Source organism: Dermatophagoides pteronyssinus, unplaced genomic scaffold (genome assembly GCF_027571235.1).
Source record: "Dermatophagoides pteronyssinus isolate colony J.1.1.1.1 unplaced genomic scaffold, Derpt_VIB-CSIC_2022.12 sq0029, whole genome shotgun sequence".
NCBI lineage: Eukaryota > Metazoa > Arthropoda > Arachnida > Sarcoptiformes > Pyroglyphidae > Dermatophagoides > Dermatophagoides pteronyssinus.
Genome location: NW_027461553.1, coordinates 274734 through 299360, shown reverse-complemented (window position 1 = coordinate 299360; position 24627 = coordinate 274734). Strand labels below are relative to the sequence as shown.

Here is a 24627-nt window from a genome sequence, read left to right as displayed (position 1 = left end):
GAATCGGTTTTTTTTTGTTTTGTTTTGTTTTCGGTTCTTAATAAAAAAAGAAAGAAACTTTTACTCGCGAGCCAATTGTTGTTGTTGTCGATGTCGATGTCGCTATTGGTCTTCTTCTCTCCCCCCCGATTTCAGAAAAAAAAACATTCGAATCATCAATACGCATACTCTTTGGATTGATTTCCGAATTTTTTGACGTCAATATACAACGATGATAACGGGGATTCTTTTTCGAAACCAACGAAAAAAAAATGCGTTTTTCAAACATAAAATATATATAAATGTTTGAATTCCGCAATGACGATATATATAAAAACTGAAAAGCAGCAGCCACAATTTTCGCCCTTTTTGTTTTTGTTTAGCTCGAACACAGAATATATTGAGAATTTATACGACGACACTGCCATCTAGCGTCGTGTTTATCTATGATAAAATTTTTGAAAATTTTATGACCAAAAATATTTTTTCAAATGTTCATTTTATTCAATACAGAAGAATCAAGCACAATCAAGATTAAAGAAAATAAAATAAAATAAACTGTTTTAAATAAAATAAAAATTGATATAGAATAATAATAATTTGTTTTTGTAAATATATTTTGTAATTTGATAATTTGTAATTTGATAATTTGTAATTTATAATATGGTGTGTGTGTGTGTGTGGAAAACTACCAAGAATATTTCGTTTTTTAAGTATACAAAATTTGCTTTGGATTTTTTTCATATAATAATAAAAAAACCTTTGTTCAAACAGAATATTCTAATTTAAAGAAAAAAAAATAAATAAATAAAATGAACAGTGGATGCGCGTTTTTTGTGTGTGTGTTGTAAATTATGAGAATATTTTTTTTAAAAAAAAACACAAGTGATAATGACAATGATTTTAAAAATATAAAGATTTTTTTGTTTCTTTTCTTTAAAAACATAATTCTGGGAAAAAAAATAAGCAAAATTTTTCGTTTGTTTTGTTTACCGATGATTTTGATATATTGCCAAGTCTTTTTGTTTGAAAAATAGGTAAATCAAAAGAAAGAAGAAAAAATGTGACAAACATTCAAGCACAAAACACACAAACACACAAAGAGAGATGCACACAGATGATAAACACAGATGAAGAAAAACGCAAGTAAAAACGCAAGTAACTTTTTTTTTTGACAGTGATTATATAATGCATGATGATGATGATGATTATGTAAAGAGAGAAAAGTTAATCAATTTTTCTTTCTGGCTTGCTTTTTTTCTGAAAAATTTAAATTAAATTTTCTGATTTTTTGCCGGTATCCAAATATATGGACCAGAATTATCATGTATAATTAATTTAATTTTTGCATAAATTTCTTCCGGTGTATCACATGAAATGATTGCCAAAAAATATTGACCATATTCTTGTTCAGTACGAATGGTACGTTCAAATTGTCTTCGGGCTTCTTCATCCGTTATACGTTTATCCCATTCTTTAAGTAATTCAATTGAACGTGGTCGTATTAAAATTGTAATTGGCATTAAATTTGCAGTTTGTAAACGTTTTATTGCTGCTGCACTAACATCAAGTATACAATGTTTTTGTTGATCATATGCTAATTCTTTTACGGCTGATATTTTTGTACCATAAAGATTATCACGATATTGTCCAGCTTCAATAAATAAATGTGATTCAATATCATGTTCCATTTCTTCACGTGTCGAAACAAAATAATAATCACGTCCATGTATTTCACCTTCTTTTGGTAATCTTGTTGTATGTGGTACACAAGAACCAAAACGATCCGGATATTCCGATATTAGATCATCATTTATACGTTCTTTTAATGGTCCAAGTATAATAACTGGACGCATATAATCAATTTCAGTTTGTATAACAGCTTCATAGCTTAATATATTACCACCATTACCATTATCAGATTGTTGTTGTTGTTGTTGTTGACGATCTTCACGTATATCTTCTAATGCTGAATTTGAACCAGATATTGAATTACGATCATTATTATTATGATTATAATTTTTGATTGATGAATGTTCATCACCACCTTGTTCACTAAGATGATCATAACTACCAGAAATATCTTCAGTTGATGATTCTCTTGATTTCATAAATGGAAATTTTCTTGAAAATGAAAAATTCTTTTTCTTTCGATCCAATGTTGTTGATGATGATCGACCATCCGAATAATGATCTGAACCATGAAATTTAACCGATTTTAATCGTGCACGTTCACGTCTTTCAACACGACGTTTTGATGGTATAATACCAAGCAGTATATCATCAGTACCATCAAGTAATACACGCCGAGCTTGCCACCATTCATCATCCGATGCATTTGTTACATGCAATATATCACCAAATCTGAATGGAAGGCCACGTGATGGTAGACCAGAATCACGTATTGGTTCATAATCGAATAAAGCTCTTACATAAAGTGTACGTTTCTGTGATGTACGTAATGTACCAGTTGAAACCCCTGATAATGGTAATGAACTTGTTGCTTGTAAATGTTGTTCTCTAAGATCTTGAATTCTAGCTTCAAATCGTCGATATTCTTCTGGTCGATAAGCAACCAAAAGATTAACTGTTTGACCGGCACCTTTTAATGTTGCAGCAGCTTCTTCATGTGTAGCACGTCTTAAATCAATACCATTAACAGCTAATATTTGATCACCACGATATAATTGTCCACTTAAATCAGCCGGTCCACCAGCCAATATAAATGAAACAAATATTCCTTGTCCATCTTCACCGCCTACAATATTAAAACCAAGTCCAGTTGATTGACCTTTCGAAAGAATTAAACGACGTGGTTCACGATCAACATCTGTTCGATCTAATTCATCCAAATCTTCTGCAAGAATATTTGTATTGGCTAAATTTGTTGAACCACTTGCTGTTCGTGTACGTCGTTGTTGATGATTATTATTATTATTATAAAGATTATCTTCACTTCTAAATGATTGCACTGGATTAATTTGTCCGGTATTTGCTGTTGTTGATGATAATGAATGAATTGAATTTCTTGTCGGCATTATAGTACGTTGATTATTATTATTGAATGTATGATGATGATGATTATTAATATTTGATGATGTTAATGATGTAGTTGTTTGTAATGGTTGTGTCAAATTATTTATTGTTGTTGACATTAAATTATTGTCCATTTGATTCATTGAATAAGTTGATAAATGTTGTTGTTGTTGAGGTTTACGTACGGTTAATATCACATGATCAGAAGTTGATTTCAATACAGCTACAGCATCTTCATGTGTAACATTTTCTAAATAATTATCATTTACAGCAACTAAACGATCACCACATTCTAAACGGCCATCCAATGCAGCAGCACCTTTATCCATAATTTTTGTTACATAAATATTATTATCTCCCGGTATATGTTCATTACCAACACCACCGGCAATTGAAAATCCTAATCCTTTTGATGTTGCTTTAAATAATTCAATACGTACTAAATCCGACATATTTAATTGATTAACCGATGATAATGATGTTGTGTTTGATTGATTTTGTATATTAGCCGGTGCAGATGCTGATGGTGGTATCATTGATTGTTGTTGTGACTGTTGAAATTGTGTTTGAATAATTGATGGTATTGTTGGTGTTTGTGGTGTTAGTTTACGACGTTTAACCAATAATTGTACACGATTACCAGCACGTTGTAATGCATTTACAGCTATTTGATGTGCTACATCAATCAATGATGTTTCGTTTACCTATTTTCCAAACAAAAATGGAAAAATATAACATTTTTGACAAAAAAAAGAAATATACCTTCAAAATAATATCTTCAATCTGTAAACGACCATCAGCAGCTGCTGAACCACCTGGTATTAATTTTGTTATATAAATTGAACAATCATCAGCAATATGTGGATTATCAATACCACCGGCAATTGAAAAACCAAGTCCTTGATTACCACGTTCTAATGTAATCTCTTCATATTCCCATTGATTTTGATTCCCACTTCCTCCAGTATTCATTATTAAATGATGTTCAATATTATTTTCAATTTGTTGTTGTTGCCTATGATAAATATGATTTTGTTGATTGTTTTGATCCAATTCTTCTTGATCTTGGTCTTCTTCTTCGTCGTCGTCTTCAAGATGTACCTGTTCAATTTGTACAATTTCACGATGATGATTATTTATTCCGTTTGTAATGAATGAATGTTTTTGATTATTATTATTGGTATTTAAAATACAAGATTGTTGTTGTTGTTGTTGTTGATATGATTCTAAATTTGAATTATCTAATTGGGAATGATTTTTTATCGATTGATTTGTATTGTTTGTTGTTGTTGTTGTAGAAACTACAACTGGTCTTGCTAATGATGATGATGATGTTAGTTTATCGATTCTTTCCAATGGATTCAATGTTGATAAAGGTTTTGATTGTTCTTTTTGTCGATTCTGTTGTTGTTGTTGCGATTGTTGTTGTTGTTGATCTTGTTCTTTTTGTTGTTGATGTTTTAATACAGCACCAAGTATTTCATTTAAACGACCAGATAATAAATCTTGTACATCAGATGCTAATATTGGTTGATTATTTATATCATTATTTTGTTGTTTATCATTATTTAAATACTGTTGTTGTTGTTGTCGTTGATTTGGATGATTATGATTCGAATGATTATTATTATAACCACCGTTTGTTGATATATTTGCTGGATAATTATGATTATTTGTTGATAATGTATATGAATTTGATGTTAAATCAGAATTTGTTGTATCATATGTTGTTGATGATGATGATGATAATGTTGTTGTATTGTTGATAGCCGTTGATCTTTGTTGTTGTTGTTGTTCTTTATATTGCCAATCTCTTAATGTTTCTCTTGTTTTTGTTTCAATTGTTTTTTGATCGTCTTTTAATGTTACTTCATAAAATTCTTGTATATCTAATAATGCTTGAAATAATTTTGAACGAAATATTTTTATAATACGTTCGATTGCTTGACGTAGTTCTTCTTGTTGTTTGATTGTTGTTGTTGTTGATGAATTTTGTTGTTGTTGTTGATATTGTTGTTGTTGTTGTTGTTGTTGTAAACGACGATGATAATCTTCGAGGAGCTCCAACGCTCGATGTGCCTCCTCGCGACGAATACGCATCACTGTCCAAAAAAAATCGAATGATTGATAAGATCGAAAATGGAGATCGAATATTTTTGTTTTTGGTCGTTATTTAATAGCCGAAAGTGATCTTAATTCCGAAAAAAATTTGATCCAGGTGAATATAGGAAGAGATTATCGTTCTTGTGTGTGTGTATTGTAGGCGAAAAGCGAAAAAAACTGAAAATTGATCAGCAAAATTCAGCTTTCGCAAATAACAAATGAAGAAATATGATGACAATATAAATCGTTGGTGTTAACTGAAGATATTTTTCTCTCTCTCTCCTTGTCAACAAAATACGATACGATGATGATGACAAATTGAATTTTGTTTGTTTGTTGTTGTAGTTTAGGTGGTGTATGGGGGTGTTTTCAATATTTTCATTTGTATATATAGCAGACAGGAACAACAACAGCTTGATTTATTCTGACAGAAGAAATGAAGCAGTGAAAACAACGACAACAACAGTCATTTATTGCTGAAAATATTTTTCAAACAAAAACCAATTTTTTTTCCACCAAAAAAAAACAACAATCGATTAACAACCGATTTATCGATTAATTGATTAAGTGATGATCGATTGATTCGAATGATGATTGAAAATATAAATCTGGAAGAATCTACATTTGTAAAAAAAATGAATTAAACATTCGAAAATTTTTATTAATCCTTTCATTTTTCTCCTTACTTTTAACTGATAAAAATCTCTTTTAAAAACAGATAGAATTTACAAAAAGAAATTCGTGAATAAAAATATTGAAAACACAAACACAACAACAACAACAATGAAAAAGTGGATGATTGACAGGAATATTCTCGATTATTTTGTTTTTGGTTAGGTCACTTTTTTTTCGAATCAGAATTTCGGATATAATCAAAAAATAATTGCAAAAAAAAATTGGTTAATTGAAAATTAGAAGAAAACTTTTGAATCATTTAGTGAGAATCGAAAAAAAATTTGATAAAATTAAAAAAAAAAATTCAGCAACGGTGGCCGTGCATATCATTATATCATCATCACCAACAACAACAACAACAACATCAACACGGGATTGACGGTTGAGTTTACGATATATTCGTAAATGGAAAAATAGAAAATATAGGTATATATTGTGTGTGTGTGGTATGTATGTTTACTTTTTTTTGTGAAACATACCAAAAATATATGGACATTGATGGATTTTTTTTTTCTTTTTCTTCAAAAATGGGATATTCTTCACGGGAAAAAACATGGAATTTTTTTGTTTTGTTTTGTCAAATTGATGATCCAAACTTTAAATTGCTAATTATTGGAGAAGGTAAAAGGTCATATATAGGGGGAAAAAAGAAAATCATTAACCTGTAGCAAGCTACAGACCTTTTATTTTTTATTTTTTTTTGTTGGATGAAAAACTTGACGTTTCCGGCACTTTTGTTGTTGTCCAATTTATTTACCTTATATAATAACAATAAGGAATTTCAGGTATTTTTTTTCGAATTTCAGGTATTATGAGTTTTTCATTACCAAAATTAGATTATGTCCATATAAATAATGTTTATCAATTTTTTTTTTTTTTTTTTGGTTGAAAAAAGTAGTGGTAATTCGGCAAACAAGGGGTGTGTGTTGAAATATTTTTTTTTTTTTTTTTTTGGAATCCAAAAATATTTCAACTGAACTACTACCTACCAGAATGGTAGCGGTATTAATAAATGAAGAAAAATTACCTTTCTTTTTTTTGGTTGGTTGATGAAACACCGAAATTTTTTTTATTTTTGTTTGACCAAATTATTTTCTATACTGCTACGTTTTTTTTTTTCTTTGAGCAATTTTCGATTCTCATTCTATTCATTCCACACAGGTAATATTGTTCACATAAACATTTACCGCTAACAATTTTTGGAGTTATGCAACCACTACCACCACCACCAGTGGATTCACACATTCGACAGAGAAAATACCAGAAAAAAAAACATTCGATTCTTCGGTAAAATATTTTTCTTTTTTAAGGCTTGGCTAAATGATTGATTCATTGATTATCATCACGTTTTGAAAAACGTCCTTTATGATTTAAAAGATTATTTTACTTGACCTGTATGATTATGATGATGATGATGATGATAATGTACGCCTTGTTATTCGAAGAAAAAAAAAGGTAAAGACAAGGTCATTGTCCATTGATGAACATATTGTTTTGCTGTTGTTGTTGTTGCCAAAATGTAAAAAACAAATTCTTAATTTGATTCCATTTAATCTAGGTAGCTAGAAATTGTTGGATCATAACTGGTATCCAAAACAACAACAAAAATTCAATTTGAAATTTCTGTCAAATAGAAATTGATTTTTTTCTGTTTTTACTTTTTTATTGCGTGGGCGTACATCAAAATGGATCGATCGATATTCACATTGTTGTTCTTGTTGTTGTTGTTGTAAGTAAATAATAATTATTATTACAAAAACAATAATAATTTATTAATTATATCGATCGACAACAACAACAACAATTATTATTATTATTTCTGTCATTGTTTGGTTTTTTGACAAAAAAAAATCGATCCATTTTATTCCATAAATGGAGATCTTTAGGTGCATATATGAAGGTCATGCTGGAAAAACTGGGAAAAAAACCACAAAATAAGGAAAATGATTTTGAAAAATGATTTGAAAATCCAAAATTCAAAAAAATTGTTAACATTTTGAACAAAAGATGGCATTCAAATCGATTTGTTTACAATTTTTCGTTCGATATTCTTTTTTTCGTTCGTTCGATTCATTCGTTATGAATTTTTTTTTTAATTTTAATGCGTAGACATCAGTTGTTTTTTTTTGCGAAACAATGTTGATAAAATGAAAATGAAAATTTCTACTTAAATAAATCCTGAAGATTTGATAATTTCATGTTTTTTTTGCTGTTATTAAACGACAAACGTCAAATAAAAAAAAACATTTCAAAAAAATGTTGAGCCAAAAATTATTGATCTCATCATTGATTTATATATTCTATATTTGGTACATAAATCGTATGTTTGAAAATGATCGTTCATATCAATATCTGACCGAAATTGAACGTGAAATGTCAATGACATCTGAACAATCATTATATTATTATTATTATAAAGCATTGATTAATAATGATAATGATAATAATAATTTGAAAACATTTTCCGAATTATTAAATGAAAAAATATTCAATGATAATCGATCAAATGCACCAAATATTGTTAATTCATTTAAAATATTAACAATATTACCGGAAATATTTCTTGCCATATCATATCGTATAATGCGTACAATACTTATTGATTATTTCAATGTAGATTTTGATCAAGATTGGCGTCGTTGTTATCTTGTTGAAACGATTGATGATGATTATAATGATGGCAGTGGTGGTGGTGGTGGTAATGAAAATCTTATCTATCAAAATGAATCCAAATCAATAATAACAACATGTGAAGGTATTGGTGAACCATTCTATTTTTACATTTATTCCGTATTCATTTTGAATGGTTTTGTACCTGTTTTAATTGGTTGGTTAGCTTATTATTTAGCTAATCAATCAATATGTTCAATGTTAATGGCAATGATAATGTTTTTATTTAATCAAACTGAATCATCACGTGTACAATGGTCAATATCATTACGTGAAAATTTTGGCTATCCATTATTTTTATTTCATCAATTCTGTTTAATCAGATATCTGTATTGTGGGCGAATGAAAAAATCATCATCATCATCATCTATCAATAATAAACAAACATTTTGTTTGCTACTATTAATTGTTACACAATTATTATGTTGGCAATTTTCATCATTCATTCTATTGATACAAACATTATGTCTTTATTTAAGTGTAGAATTATTACCAAATATTATCAACGATGACAAGAATGTTTCAATGGAAAAATTTTTACAAAAATATTTCCTTATCAATATTGCTGCCATACTATTACAATCAATGTTACAATTAGGAAATTTATTTGTTCTAAGATCTCCATATTTTTTATTCATTTCTTCATATTTATCAGCATCATTATTGTTATCAATGATTACGAATTTTTCATCATCATCATCGCCAACATCAATGACAAAACGTAAACAATCATTACTAAAACTTGTGTTTATCATTACAATAATGATATGGAATATAATTGTTTCGAAATATTTACAAACTCGAGATGAAGAATCCAATGAAGAATATTCACATATATGGACAATATTAATGTCAAAATTTTCCCCTGAAAAATATAATAATTTTCATAGTTTTCTTTATATTTGTTCCAAAGAATATGATTGGATTAAATGGCCAGAATTATATTCAATGTTATTTACAAAAACATTTATCGGTCCGTTAACAATATTGGCATTTTTATTACAAATTCGTTGGCTGTTTATTGATTGGAAAAATTCATATAAATCAATATTTATATATCATTTTATGATAACTGGATGTTTCGGCATAATGGCAATTATGATTATGAGATTAAAATTATTAATGATGCCACAATTGGCTATTTCGACCGGATTAATCTTTTCCAATAATGATCAACAGAATAATCATGATAATAATGATAATCGAATGGAAAAATTGAAACAAAATAAACGAAAAAAATTTTGGTTTGATTGGCTATTACTCGGTACAATCATTAGTATAATATCGATAAAATCTTATCCATTAATGCGTGAATATTTGGAAAATCAACAACAATTTTCCAATGAATCATTTGAACATATTTTGGATGCTATTCAACAACGAACACCATATGATAGCATTATTGGTGGTAAGTTTTTTCAAGTTTTACAAGTGCAAATTTACAAATTACCAATGACAAATTACTAGATGTATCGACTTTATCGATAATCCACAATCGATTTTGATTTGATTATCCAAAAAAAAAAAAAAAATGGGAATAATCTTTTTTTCCCCCTTTGAAAAATCACATCCTTACCTATCATTATCATCATCATCAATCAAAAAATGAAAAAAAATCGATTATTTGCTAGTTTTTTATGATTCACGACTCTTCTGTTTGGAAAAAAAGCATTCATATCAATCAAAAACTACAAATTGATGCTACCTGAATTTTTTTTTTGAAAAGAAAAATGAAATTTTTTAAAGAAAAAAAATCCAGGTAAACAATTTTCTACAAATGATCCTGATGATGATGATGAATGGCTAGTCTAAATTTAGTTTTTTGTTTGTTGATACAAACAGTTCTTCTTTTGCACTGAATTTTCTTATTATGATTGGTCATGACCTACACCCCTTTTTTCACATCATCATTCAGTGATGGACATTGTAAATATTTTTTCAAATCAATAATCGATAGTCAGCCCATTTGAAAAATATATCGAATGTGTGTGTAATGATGATCTCAATTTCAGGTTCTCATCTTTCTTTCTTTTTTCATCTTGATTGCACCAAGATGAAAAAAAGATCTTCTCTTTGCTTTGTTTAAACAAACATCATCCAGATAATAGTTGACCATTTCAACCCTGTTTGTCTTTCTTTATTTTAGGATTCTATTGTTTTTTTTGTTTGTTTGTTGTCGAAACGAATTGATATTGTTGATTTTTATTTGTTTGTTTTTATTATCTACACCCATTTTTGAAACCTTGGATAATAATGATGATAATAATACAAATGTCATTATCATTGTCTTTTTTCAAATATTTGATGTAATATTTTGGTTAAAATAGATCTATAATGAATTTTGTTTGGGTGTAAATAGTTGGTTGGTTAAGATTTTGATTTTTTCCACCCCCATCCAAAAAAAAAAAAAATGGGCAAAATGTTTTTCACTTTTTTCTGACTGTATCTCAAATGATCAATATATCTTTTTTTTGTGGATTTTCTCATCACATTTCACTCACTCTTTTATCACGTAAAACACATTCGAATGAAAATAATGATAAACACCCCGAACAAAGACTGGTGGTTGGTTGTTTTCACTTCCTTGAGCAAAATATGAAAATTTCCAAATCATCTTTCTCAGGTGACCAAAAATCCAAATCCAAATAATGTTGAGAACTTTTTTTTCCCAAAATTCAATTTAATTATCCAAAAAAAAAAATTTTGGATTCAATCATCCGGGTAAAAGTGAAAATGGAAAATCCATTTTACCGATTTCCCGCAAAAATCTGATTACATCAAATCTGATTTCTTTTGTCCGTTTGATTCACTTTCTTTACTTTCGTGTTCAATGTATTATTTTGAAATTTTAATTAAAATAGCCGCTTGAAAAAATTATGATAAAATCCAATCCTTTTCACACAACAAACACCTGTTCACACACACACACACACACACACACACACACACACAAACAACATATCTGATTCAACATAAACACTAACACACATTTGTAAATAATTTTCTACTTCATTCAATTTGTAATTTCTTCTATATTTTCTCTTATAATATTAAATAAAATTTTGGAGTTACGCTCCTTTAAATAAAAAAAAAAAAAAAAAAAAAAAAAAAAAACACACACACACACACACACACACACACCATATTTGATGATGATGATGTTGATCTGGATCAATACCCGAATAACCAATGAGATTAAAAACAATGTTGCATATCCGGGATTCATTTGATCACTCTGGTAATGATGTGTTTTTCCTAAATTAAATTAAAATTTCATCTGGGAATTTTTTCTTTTTATTTTTTTCTTTTTCTTGAAAATGATTAAGTCATCTTTGCCATCATCATCATCATCAAATGATGTTTTGAAACATATTTTTATTCATTTAATGTTTTCTTCTTTTTCTTTCAAATGTGTCAAATCAATATGTGTGTGTTTCACATCATTATCATTAGAGAGAGAGAGAGAAAAAAAAATTTCGATGCTTTGTATTTGTATTGCCCGGATGTAACAACAAAAATTCAATTGAAAAATTATCATTTGTTTTTGCTTTTGTCTCATTGTTGTTTTCATTATAATCGGCTGTTGTTGTTTTCTGTTTATTTCCATTCATTCATTCATTCATGATTTGACCATCTTTTTTTTTGTTTTTTCTTCTTCTTCGAAATGTAATTAAATTAAAAAGAAAATAATCATCAAAAATTGTGATTTGAAATGGTGGGGAATCACAATTTTTTTTAAAAAAAAAGATTCTTGGTAATTCAGAGAAATATTTTTTTTTGTTCACCGGTAAAATAATCAAATTTCTGTTAAATTATTTGTTTTGTTTTTTGTTTTTTGTAATTTTTATTTCATTTTTCTTGTTGTTTCAACCTCTTTTTTTCCCTGTTCCATCCATTTTTTTTTCGTTTAAAAAAAATAGGATCAATGTCAACAATGGCAACGGTAATGCTTTCGACTGATAGAAAAATCGGTAAGTTTTTTTTTTTTGGTATTTTCTGGTGTGAAATTTCACAAAGAAAAATTTACTAAAATTTCTTTTTTTTTCTTCAATTTGCCATCATCATCAAAAATAGCAAATAATCCATTCTATGAATCAACATCGATACGTCAACGTACCTATGATATTTATCAACTGTACAGGTATGTCCTATAGACAAATGGAGTGAGAGAGACTGAATTAACAAAGTTTTTTTTATGAAAAAAAATTCGCTAAACGACAAAATATTATTTGGGTTAAAATAGACAACAACAAAAAGACGAATAAGAAGAAATTGGTCAGATTTTTTATTTCTGCTTTTGAAAGAAAAAAAAACGAACAAATTGAAGTGATATTTGTTACTCAATGATATATGATAGACAATCATTAACTCTATTTTTTTTTGTTGTTGTTCATCATTGGTCAGTCAAGTATAATCATCTAGATATCCAGTTTGTTTTTTTTTCTGTTGCTGTTACTGACCTAATGACTGACCGATGATGATGATGATGGTGACCTTAAATTCTTTTCTGGTGTCATTTTTTTTTTTTGGTTTTGTTTTAAACTTGATCATCATCATCATTGTGTAATTAACAAGAGATTCACATATTTATCTAGTGTATGTATGATGGATTTTCTATTTATTTTAAGGGGGGAGGAAAATGAATAGTGATTTAAAGTTTAGTTTAGTTTTTTTTAGTTTGTTTGTTTGGCTAGTTGGTTGGTCGGTAAGATGATCATCATTATGGTGGTGATTGAAAGATTGTTTTTCTTTAGTTAGTTTTTCTTCAGGTTTTTACGGGTTAAAAATTCATCAAGACCTGAAGAGCATATATAGAGCATAACCAAGATATTAAGATTTTGTTTGGTCAAGAAAAACAAAAACAAAAAATTTCATGATCAATGGATCGATGGATCCATTTTTTTTCAATTATTTAAATTAAATGACTAAAGGATTAATCTTCATCAGAGTTTTTTCTTTCGAATTTAACCCTTCTGCCCACATTGAGTAACTTTTTTTTGAAAAATTTTTTAAAATTAAAATTTCATTTCAAAATAGGATTTTTCGGTTTCTTATTTCAGATATTTTGTTTTTGTTTTTTGTTTTCGTAAAAATTCATAATAAAATTATTCTAAAGTTGTAGGCAATGCTGGTGATTATCATCTTTTCCCGTTATAATAACCGTAGCATTCGGGAAAAAAACGACACCTACACAGACACAAAGATCCTACTTTTAAGAAATATGATGATATAATAAATCTTATTATCATTACCATTACCCAATCTTCATTATCAACAATATTTGAAGGTCGTCGATTAATAATAATAATAATAACCATCATCAATCATCGATTGATAATGATGATGATGATGATAACTATGTTAATGATGATAGATAGATAGATTTATTTCCAGATTGATTGATATCTCATTAAATAAGCGAAACAAACAAACAAACAAAATTTATAGGAATTGAATTTCTTCCGGGATTTTTCAAATAAAAAAAAATTTGGGGATCGGTTATTTATTTTCGGGAATTTTTTTTTATTATTTACAAATCTCATAAATTTAATTCTAATTAATCCGCCCCTGGTTTTTTTAAATCTTTCCTGAATATATTATAATCAATGAGAATCAATCGATTGATTAATGATTGATTTCGATCAATAATGATAATTACAAGTTTATTATAAATTTTCTTTTTGTTGTTTTTTAAAACTAGATTTTTTTACAAAACTTTTTTTTCTATTTTCTAACTAACTTCTTTTACCTTTTTTTATATAGCGAACGACCATTTAAATTTATACATAAAAATTTATGTCATTTAAAAATACAATATATAATTATTGAAACAATTTATTGTTTTGGAAAATTTGGACAAAATTGTCGTATGATTGATATTTGGAAATATGAAGATAAACGTAATGATTATTGGCAACAACAATCAACAACAACGAATGGTCAACAACGATCAACAAATGGTCAACCAGATAAACAGGGACGACTATGTCAACGATTGATTGGACGACGATCAATGAATAATGATGAGAATGGCAACGGCAACGGCAACGAGGATGATGAAATTTTCAAATATTTTCAACCAATCGCTTCAAATGATCTTTATTATCTTTACAAGATTGACAATTGTTAGATGAAATGATCATTTCATTTCGTTTTCTCTTTTTTTGTTTGTTTGCTTGTTAAATTTCATTTTCAAATCATTTTTTTTTCGATTTGATTTGACATAATCTTTGCTTGTTTTTTTTCCTATGTAATATTCTCCATGTAACAACAACCAAAAATTGTAAATTTTTTTTCTTTGAAAAAATAAAATCGATTGCATTTATGATTTGTGTGTTTGTCAACCAGGTAAGACTTGAAAAAAATTCAAAAACCAGGTTATTTTTGGATCATTTTTTTCGGTTGTTGAAATGATTTTCACTGGTCAAAAAATTTGATCTGAATAATGCTTTTTTCTTGATGGTCGAATGGTCATGGATATGGAGTAAAGTCTCATTTTTTGATGGTTTATAAATTATTCAGCAAAAAAAGTAGGTAGAATCCAGAAGGAAGAAGCTGTAGAAGAAAAGTATTTTTTTGGCGGTTGGTAGTGGTCATCATCATCATCGTTATTGGTGACGGATGTGCTCTGATTCATCTGGTTGGATCCATCATCATCTAATGATGATGATGATGAGACATATAGGTGCATTTTGACCGAAAGGTTTTTTCATTTGTAAATGTAAAAAACATTGTGTTTTACATTACTTTTTGCTGCTGATGACTATTTTGACTATTTATGTCGTCGTTGTTGACGACGTTGTCGATGGCACAGGATTGGTCATTTTTTTTTTTTTTTTGATTTGGTGGAAACCGAAAAAGTGACCGGGTTTCTTAGTTTTTCTTTTTGGTTTTCAAAAAAAATTGATTTACATTTTTCATTTGTTGTTGTTGTTCAATTGGTCACTGATAATAATTGAATAGTTGTTGACAAGTATCCTGAATCCTGTTTGAAACTTTGTTTGTAAATCTATTTTTAGTTTTTTTAAAAATGAAAAACCACCAAATAGCCAAATTTATAACCATCATTGAGACTCAATCAATTAGTTGTAAACTTTCAATTTTTTTTTAAACACCAAAAAGGGATTTAACTAAACCCTAACAAATAAATAAACCAACTAACTGACCATAGATGAATTCAATCAACCTAAAATGAAATTTTTCTTAAACATTCATTTCGCACATTAATGGTGTGTTAACACCTTGTGTATATTAAATAGATTTTTGAAACGACCAAAGAAAAATGACAAAAACATGGCACTAGGTCACACCTGATGAAAGTGTGTTTTGCACAATTTCGACCAAATATTTGCATATCAAAAAATCCTTTTTTCTTCTTCCAAAATCCAAACTAATAAATCTCTCGGTTTTGTAAATTATCCTTTTCCTTTTACAAAAGATTCATCAATAAAATGATTTTTTGTTTTGGTTTTTTTTGAACCGAAAATAAATCTATTGTTCAGAAATCAGAAAAATTCGGAATTTTTTCATTCATCATCCACCTGATCCTATTGATTATTTTCATTTTCATTTGGATCCGATTTGTTGTTGTTTTTCCTTTTTCAAATATTTTTGTTGTGGTTCCAAATATATTTTTTGGGCGAGCTTTCCATTTCAGTCGTCGATTTTTGTTCCTTGTTGTTTCGAAGAAAGCAAGCAATTCCCAAAAAAAAATGACCAAAAATAGCCACTTTTTTCATTTTGGATATAAAAAACAAACAAACGCTCAATCATATATTGTTTGTCGCATAACGATTGTTTCAAAAATAAATTGAAGATGCTGCTGCTGGATTTGCCTGTTTTTTAAATTTCGATTTCATCCTTTTTTGTTTTGTCGGGTTTGGTTATTTAAATTTTCAAAAATTTTCATTTTTTTTGTTGCTTGTTGCTTGGTTGGCTATTTTCAAATTTATTTCCATCATCATCATCTAATGGTCATTATCATTATGACATTCAAATGATGGTGGTGGCCGATGGGTTAATAAATATCATTGGACAAAAAATTTTGACCATGAATGGGTTTCATACATTAACTGGGTCAAGGTCGTATTTAAGACAAACTGCGCACATATAAAAGGGCCAGTAACATCATTTTTAAAAGTGTGATCATTATGATTGTTGTTGTTTTTATTTTTCTCTGCTTGTTTTTAAATCAATAAAATAAATTATTTGTAAACCAACGTTTTTTGTGTCTATTACGTTATCAGCACCAGTAGCTTACGTCACGATCTGGTTACGATACGATTTTTACGTTACGTTACGAAGCACGATTACGAAGGTTACAATAATTCACGTACGGAAAACAACAGGAAACTAACGACAACGTCACGATATCACGTACGGTACGAAATTACGAAGCACGAATAATCTGATAGCGTCTCGACATTGTTCTTACGAAAAGGTTTACGATATTTATTACGAAACAACATTGTCTTGGCAACATCGATTTACGATTACGATTACGAATTACTACGGGTGTACGAGATCGTCTTGACATTGTTTTTACAAAAAGGTTTTACGATATTTATTACGTGTAAACAACTTTGTCTTGAGATCATCGATATTTACGAAACACCAATCACTACGATTTATTACGGGTGTACGATATTGTCTAGACATCGATCTACGAAAAAAAAAGGATTACGATATTGATTACGTGTGAACATCTTTGTCTTGACATCATCGATATTTACGCAACACCATCTTGTACGTTTTACGGATACGGTTACGATTACGATCAATCACGTCTATTACGGAAAAAGAAATAGTGTACGATTTTAACGAATACGATCATCATATTTATTACGGAAGAAGAATTAGTGTACGATTTTATTATATCATCGGTTTTTACCATCACGTTTTTACGCTTATTTTATTAACCAATGGTTACGACACGTTCCGGAAGGACGTACGATACGAATATGACACCGGAAGAGATTAAAGCCGAGGTCAAACGGATCAAGGCAGAAATTCGGTTGGCGGAAAATAAGATCAAGGGTTTGGGCGAACTCGAAGATCACCAGGATATGAAACGTTTAAGTAATGAATACTACCGATTGTGTAACAAAATAATCGAAAGCAACGCCCTATCGACTGCTGAAGAAAAGGAGTTCGATAGCTTTAAACCAATAATCGATGATATCTTACGAATAAGTTCTGGTTTCGCTATTATCAACAATGGGCTAGACCGATTACGGAAGAAAGAAGCGATCGAGTATGATAATAAAATTACGAGGAAGAAGCTTGATGATATGAAAGTCGTGGTCAGTTGCATCCCGAACATGGAAGAACAATTGGTAGATTTGGAGCGACAGTTTGTATTGTTATCGGTCGAACAGGACGACAAAAATGAAGTTGCTCCAAGTGAAGGAACCACGGATGCGGCCACAACATCATCAAGTAATCAAACATCATATAATGAAGCTCAACCATTTTGGTGGGATTATGGTTTCCAACCACGTACAGGTCCTAAGATAGAAGCGAAACGATTGAAAAAGTACGATGGTGATCCAATTGGATATCCGGTATTTCGAAAGACAATATCGCATTATCTGATTAATAATCCACAGTTACGAGGTAACCTGAACAAGCTGATGGAAGTCCGTGATTTGCTGCCCGAAAAACATCAATACATCCTCGATCGCGTAGATCAGGTTGATCCGGATATGACTGAGGTATTGAAAATCCTGGATTCCCACTATGGAGGCAGAAGTCGGGTTATCCCAGCATTGAAAGCACGTATACGAGCTGCAGTCAGATTGCCATTACGACCGACGGAAAAGGAATGGGAAACAATGACCGAAACGGTTATTCTCGTACGAAATACGTTACGCACGACTGGTTTGGAAACCGAAGAATTTAGCTTGATTAGCCCGATAATGGCAAAAATCGATCGTATTCATTTCACGAACATTGGTCAAGAAGAAGAAGTTACGTTGAAACAAATCGAGGATTATCTTAAACATGGTTGGAATCGAGAAAGAACCATTGGATCTCAAATCGATCCCGAAGATATTGCTGCTGCTAATAATCCACGTAAATCGGTGGTCGTGAATAATAGGAACAAGAACGTAATGGTATCGTCGGCGAAAACAAAATGTTTGTTCCAGGATGGCGATCATGCTACAGCTGATTGTACATTGGACGCCGAACAACGTAAAAAAGTTATGATCGATAATCGAATGTGTTTCCGCTGCGGTTATACGAATCACCAAAGCCGGAATTGTAATCGCACTGTGAAATGTACGATATGTGGACGTTGTCATTTGTCCTTCCTCTGTCGCGATTACAAACGATCGAGTACGCAAACCAGTTCTGTAGTGAATGGTTCAAATCCTAGTGAAACCGTACCGAAACAAGTTGCTACGTCATCATCATCATCTACGAATACGCCAGTGATGCTGACCATGAATGAAAAAAGTCTGCATAAAACTATCGTTACGACAATCAACAACAGGAAGGTACGTATATTATTCGATGATGGTGCCGGTGTATCGTTCATATCAAAAAGATTAGCTGATTTATGGCAATTACCGTACGAAAATGTTGATCCTATCCATATGGACACATTAAGTAATTCTAATCCTACGACGACTGGTGATCAATGTGTTAAATTACGTTTACCGATTTGGAATGGTCATCAGGAAGATTTGAATTTCCGTTTGAACGAAAAATTGAATAAATTACGATTTGATTGTTTATCGATTCATGATCAGGAACAATTACGAAATATTGGTATTGAATTTCTGGACGAACCAAGTGCTGTCGATTTATTAATCGGACTTGACAATATCAATTTAATCCAGTTGAACGATGAACGACGAATAACCGACAAAATTGTAGCGAAAAAGACGACATTAGGTTGGCTAGTGTTCGGTCTAACGAAAACGGAAAACATATTGTTGACATTGTATCAAAACGATATGCAAGAAACAAGTCCAGAATACGATGTTGATGATGATTCAAAAGCAGCGATGGAAAAGTTCATCACCAATTATTGTAACGACGACAATGTACGATACGACGAAAGCCGGAAACGGTATTCAATTAAATTACCATTTATCAATAACGTAGATGTCGACTCAAATTTTGTAGCCGCTAAAAATATTACGACAAATATGATTCGACGTATGAACGAAAAGCGTCGTGAAGAATATCAAGCATTATTGACCGATTTAGAGCAGAAGGAAATAATCGAATCGACGAAAATTATTACGAATGACGGATATCATATGCCGCACTTTGTGGTGGCACGAGAAGATAAAAATACCACAAAGTTGCGAATGGTGTTCCATGCGTCGCATGGTGCGAAACCGTTAAACAAAGCGATATTCAAGGGCATTACGTCCTGGAGTATTATTCGATCGATATTGACATTCAGGATGAAACCGATTGGCGTGATCAGTGACATACAGTCCGCCTTCCACAATATCGAAGTCCAACAGGAACATCGGAAGTTTATCAAGTTTCTTTGGATGAATAATGACGATCAATTGATATGTTATCAATTTAACAGGTTACCGTTTGGATTATCGTCGAGCCCGTTCGTGTTATATGCAGTAATTAATCATCATATTAAAAAGTACCAAGATAAATATCCGAACGCGGTAAAAATGATTCGTGATGGATTATACGTCGACGATATGATATTCTCAGCTGACGATTCTATTGAAGTTGAAAGTATCAAACAACAATGTATTGAAATATTTTCGGATGCATCAATGAATTTACGAAAGTGGCGAACATCGGATGATGATTTAAATCGACAATGGAACGATGATTTAGCCGAATCGAAAGTATTAGGAATGGAATGGACCAACGATGATCATCTTCAAATCGCCATTCCCAAATTTAAAAGTAACGAACCGATCACGAAGCGAAATGTAGTGAGCTATTTAGCATCAATTTATGATCCATTTGGTTTCGTTCTGGCTACCAGTTTTAAATTGAAATTATTGGTTCACGAAGCATGGATGAAAGGACTTGATTGGGACGAGGTGATGCCAAACAATTTAGCACGTGATGTAATGAAAGCGGTGGTCGAAATCGATAAGTTGAAAACTTTTAAGTTTAAACGTTTTATGTTTGACCAAACCGTGAGTACCTATGATTTAATGATTTTTGTTGATGCCAGTAAGAATGCCATTGGTATTGCTGCTTACGTGTCGGATGGTCGAATTTTATCATTGGTTTACGCAAAGTCGAAGTTGATCAAACATCGAAAAATCGTTACAGGTGAATTGCTAGCCCTATCATATGGTGCAAACGTAGCAAGTTCCTTGAAGGAAATGATCCATCCGAAACGAACCGTTATGTTCTCGGATTCAATGGACAATGTACATCGACTGACGCAGGATATTAATAAATTTCCGTATCCAGTTGCCGTTCATTTGTATAATATCAAAATGAAAGTGAACGAGATACGTCATATACCAGGAAACATCAATCCAGCGGACGCGTTTACACGTGGTGTGAATGTTGATCAGCTTAATGGTTTACATCGTTGTAATCTTAATGATATTGTTAATGATGATGACACGAACGTGATGATGATTACAACCACCGTATTGACTACCGCGAATTATGATCTATCGAACATCGATTTGGATGCTGAATTAAGCTACGATGATTGGATTAAACTGATTGATGAACAACCGTCAGATTGGAAGAAGACGATTGATACGAATGAAAATTCGTTAACGATTTTAATTAAATTAATTCAACAAAAGTTTATTACTGATGATATGCGGAAAAATATACCAATGTTTATCGATGATAACCAGATTTTACGTTGTCAAAGTCGACTTGATAATGCTGATTTTACGTACGATGAGAAATATCCATTGATTTTACCTAAATGTGCTTTTACTACATCGTTTTTAACCAATTTACATGAACAAGATGAGCACGGATCTGTAAATTATACATTATCGAATTTACGTACGAAGTATTTTGTACCAAAAGCAAGACAATTATTGATCCGCATAAAAAACAAGTGCTCGAAATGTCGTGCTTTACAAGCAAAACCGTTGGACGTGTTCTTAGGATGTCCACCGCCAGAAAGATTGAATCGTAGTCAGCCGTTTGAACATATTGGTGTTGATTTGTTCGAACTGAAAACGGAACCGAAAGCTATTGGTATGATATTTACATGTGCTACTACGAGATCGGTACATTTTGAATTATTGGAAGATGCTACCGCACAAAGTATTTGTAATGCCTTTATGGTTTTCTCTGATCTAAATCGAATACCGACGACTATATTTTCTGATAATGGTCCAAATCTAAAGAAATTTAGTCAATTATTGAAAAGTGCATTGCACAAATTGAATTACGAATTTAAATGGCATTTCAATACGCCTGCATCTCCATTTCGTGGAGGTTTTTTCGAATCATTGATCAAGACCATGAAGAAAGGTTTTTATTGTATCAATTGGCAACGGAAATTGGATCGAAATGACATTAGACGTGCATTATATCGAATACAAGCGATCATGAATGGACGTCCGTTAATTCATGATAAAGATACGATATTGACACCAAATCATCTACGATTTGGTTATAATCCTAAAGGACCGTTGGTGCCACCGAAACGTGGTTTACCCGCCGAGCCACTGTTGTCATACTGGCGAGGAACCCAACAGCATATCGACGCCGCTTGGCGTATTTATCGGGACATCTATCTAAAGGGACTGCGGTCATTCTATCGGAATGGCCAAACTTATCAACATATGGCAGTCGGTGATAAAGTGTTAATGATCGATGATCATCTTCCCGTTAGTTTATGGAAAATCGCTACGGTAACGAGTACAATACCAGATAAACGAGGAATCGTGAGAACGTATGAGGTCGAATTGGACAAACGAAAATATCGACGTCCTGCACAACGGCTTGCGCCATTGGAGGGGGCAGGAATGGACAAAAAATTTTGACCATGAATGGGTTTCATACATTAACTGGGTCAAGGTCGTATTTAAGACAAACTGCGCACATATAAAAGGGCCAGTAACATCATTTTTAAAAGTGTGATCATTATGATTGTTGTTGTTTTTATTTTTCTCTGCTTGTTTTTAAATCAATAAAATAAATTATTTGTAAACCAACGTTTTTTGTGTCTATCATCATCATTATGGTGGTGGTGGTCATCAATGAATCTCTTGTTGGCCATTCAAGGATATTTTTAATTTTTTTTTTTGTCTTTCCATAGAAACTACTTTGTCGTCCACCTTGTCCAGCTATATTTAACGTTTTTTTTTGTTTTTTGCTTTTTTGGATTTTGGTTTTTTTTAAATTTAAATTTCGATTTCTGCAGGTATTTAAAACCCACTTACACCACTATGAAAAGATTCATTTGTTTCACCTGATCAATAAATGAACAATCAACCATTCAATCAATACAGAATGGTCAATGACCTATGAATATATATATGAAAATATCATCCTAATAATGAATCACAGTGATGACATGTGATGTGACCTTTTTTCTCTTCTTCTTTCTCATCTCTCAATATAACGGTCATGAACTTATTTACCTGAAGCAAAAAAAAAGGTCAAATATTCTATGATTGTATCTATCTTCATCTACTCTCTTTCTCTCATTCTCTCTCAATCTCTTCGTTTTTTCTAGGGTCCAAAGGTCAAAGAATTCCATGGGCAATAAAAAAATAAATTGATTGACCAAATGGATCAATCAATTTATCATCTTCATCATCATCATCATCGATACATTACTTATGAATTCGATTGATCGATTTCTTACCTACCATTGAAAGGTCATGGTCGGTCAAAATTCTAAATCATATCTATACAATATTTTTGATTTTTCTTTTCACCTGTGTTATTTATGTTTAGTTTTTTTTAAAGGTAAGATCGGAAAAGAAAATTGTCATCCACAACACATATATATAATGAGATTTATAGCATCTCAGGTGGAATTTTAGCGGAAAAAAATAATTTGAAAAATTTAAATTTTTTCACATTTATAAAACTAACTGTGTGTGTGTGTGTGTGTGTGTGTGTGTGTGTGATCAGTGTGATTTAAATTACATTTCAAAAAAAAAGTTTGAATGAAACCCTGCTTCCACTGATTTAGGTTTGACAAATGGACGAAAATTGACTCTTTTTTTTTCTTCGAAAAAAAAATTTTTTTTGATAAAATCTCTTGTTGATCACCACCACCACCACCACCAACATTGGTGTGTTTTTTGGGGTTCAAAGCTAATTTATTACCACCTATCTGATCTACCTTGATCGGGTTTTTTTTGCTGTTGTTGTTGTTGTTGTTTTGTTTCGGCATTTCTTTCGTTCGCTTATCATTTTAAAATTTGACATTTTTTTTTCTGGGCCGGTGATTATTAACATTTTCAAAACAGTTTAAATACAGAAAAAAATCTAACCCCTTGTTTACCTGTTGACTTTTGAACTGTTCTCGGTTGGTTTTTTTTCTGTCGGCAATTTATAAACACGATGAAAATAGGGTAATCATCTTGACACCACCGCCAAAACCACCATCGACGACCAAGAAAAACAAAACGATAATGAATTTTAATCAATTAACTAAGTTGAAATATAAGTAAATAAATCTTTGAATTGAATTGATTTTCCGGAAAATTTCCAAAAAACTTTCCCGATTTTTGAAATCGAAAAAAAAATTCGTTGCATATTCGTTCAATGAAAACATGATGATCAAACAAAAAACAACAAAATTCTCGAAAAATCATTGAATGTTGACCCGAGATAACTTTGTTTTTTTTGCTGGTTGGTTGGTTGGTCGATTATCTTGTCTTGGCTTTCCCCTTCTCCATCTATCCATCTATCTATCCATCTATCTTGGTGGTGGTGTATCAGTGATGTGCATTCACTCAACCGCTACAAAAAAATGATAACTGAAGAAAAAAAAATAACCAAACGTACCTGTTTAGCCATTCCAAAGTCATGTCATTTTTTTTCGGCTGGCCAAAAAAAAAACCAAAAAAAAAACATACAACAACAGGTAGAACAGGTAAGATTTTCTTTCTATTTCTTCTTCTTCTTCTGGAAACAAACAAAAAAGCCAGGTGAATTTTGAATGAAGTAGGAAAGAGAAAAAGAGAGCAAAAACAGTACATCGAATGAGAGAAAGAGAGA

General features: G+C 30.8%; 3 protein-coding genes across 3 annotated transcripts; 2 read left to right on the top strand and 1 right to left on the bottom strand.

Moving 5' to 3' along the window:
• Positions 1 to 459: 459 nt before the first annotated feature.
• On the bottom strand, positions 460 to 5602 carry dlg1 (MAGUK family member discs large 1). Its single transcript, XM_027339047.2, has 2 exons — positions 3778 to 5602; positions 460 to 3719 (listed from the first exon to the last, which is right to left on the bottom strand). Exons 1-2 carry the CDS (start codon positions 5113 to 5115, stop codon positions 1254 to 1256), a joined length of 3804 nt encoding a protein of 1267 aa, XP_027194848.2. The 5' UTR covers positions 5116 to 5602; the 3' UTR covers positions 460 to 1253.
• Positions 5603 to 7837: 2235 nt separating this feature from the next.
• Positions 7838 to 14791, top strand: LOC113789504 (C-mannosyltransferase dpy-19). The gene is made up of 4 exons (XM_027339050.2): positions 7838 to 9871; positions 12384 to 12434; positions 12538 to 12604; positions 14227 to 14791. Exons 1-4 carry the CDS (start codon positions 8050 to 8052, stop codon positions 14591 to 14593), a joined length of 2307 nt encoding a protein of 768 aa, XP_027194851.2. The 5' UTR covers positions 7838 to 8049; the 3' UTR covers positions 14594 to 14791.
• A 2588-nt stretch (positions 14792 to 17379) lies between these two features.
• On the top strand, positions 17380 to 24530 carry LOC113796850 (uncharacterized). Its single transcript, XM_075823445.1, has 2 exons — positions 17380 to 23050; positions 23129 to 24530. The coding sequence occupies exon 1, from the start codon at positions 17385 to 17387 to the stop codon at positions 22431 to 22433; it is 5049 nt and encodes a 1682-aa protein (XP_075679560.1). The 5' UTR covers positions 17380 to 17384; the 3' UTR covers positions 22434 to 23050; positions 23129 to 24530.
• Positions 24531 to 24627: the final 97 nt, after the last annotated feature.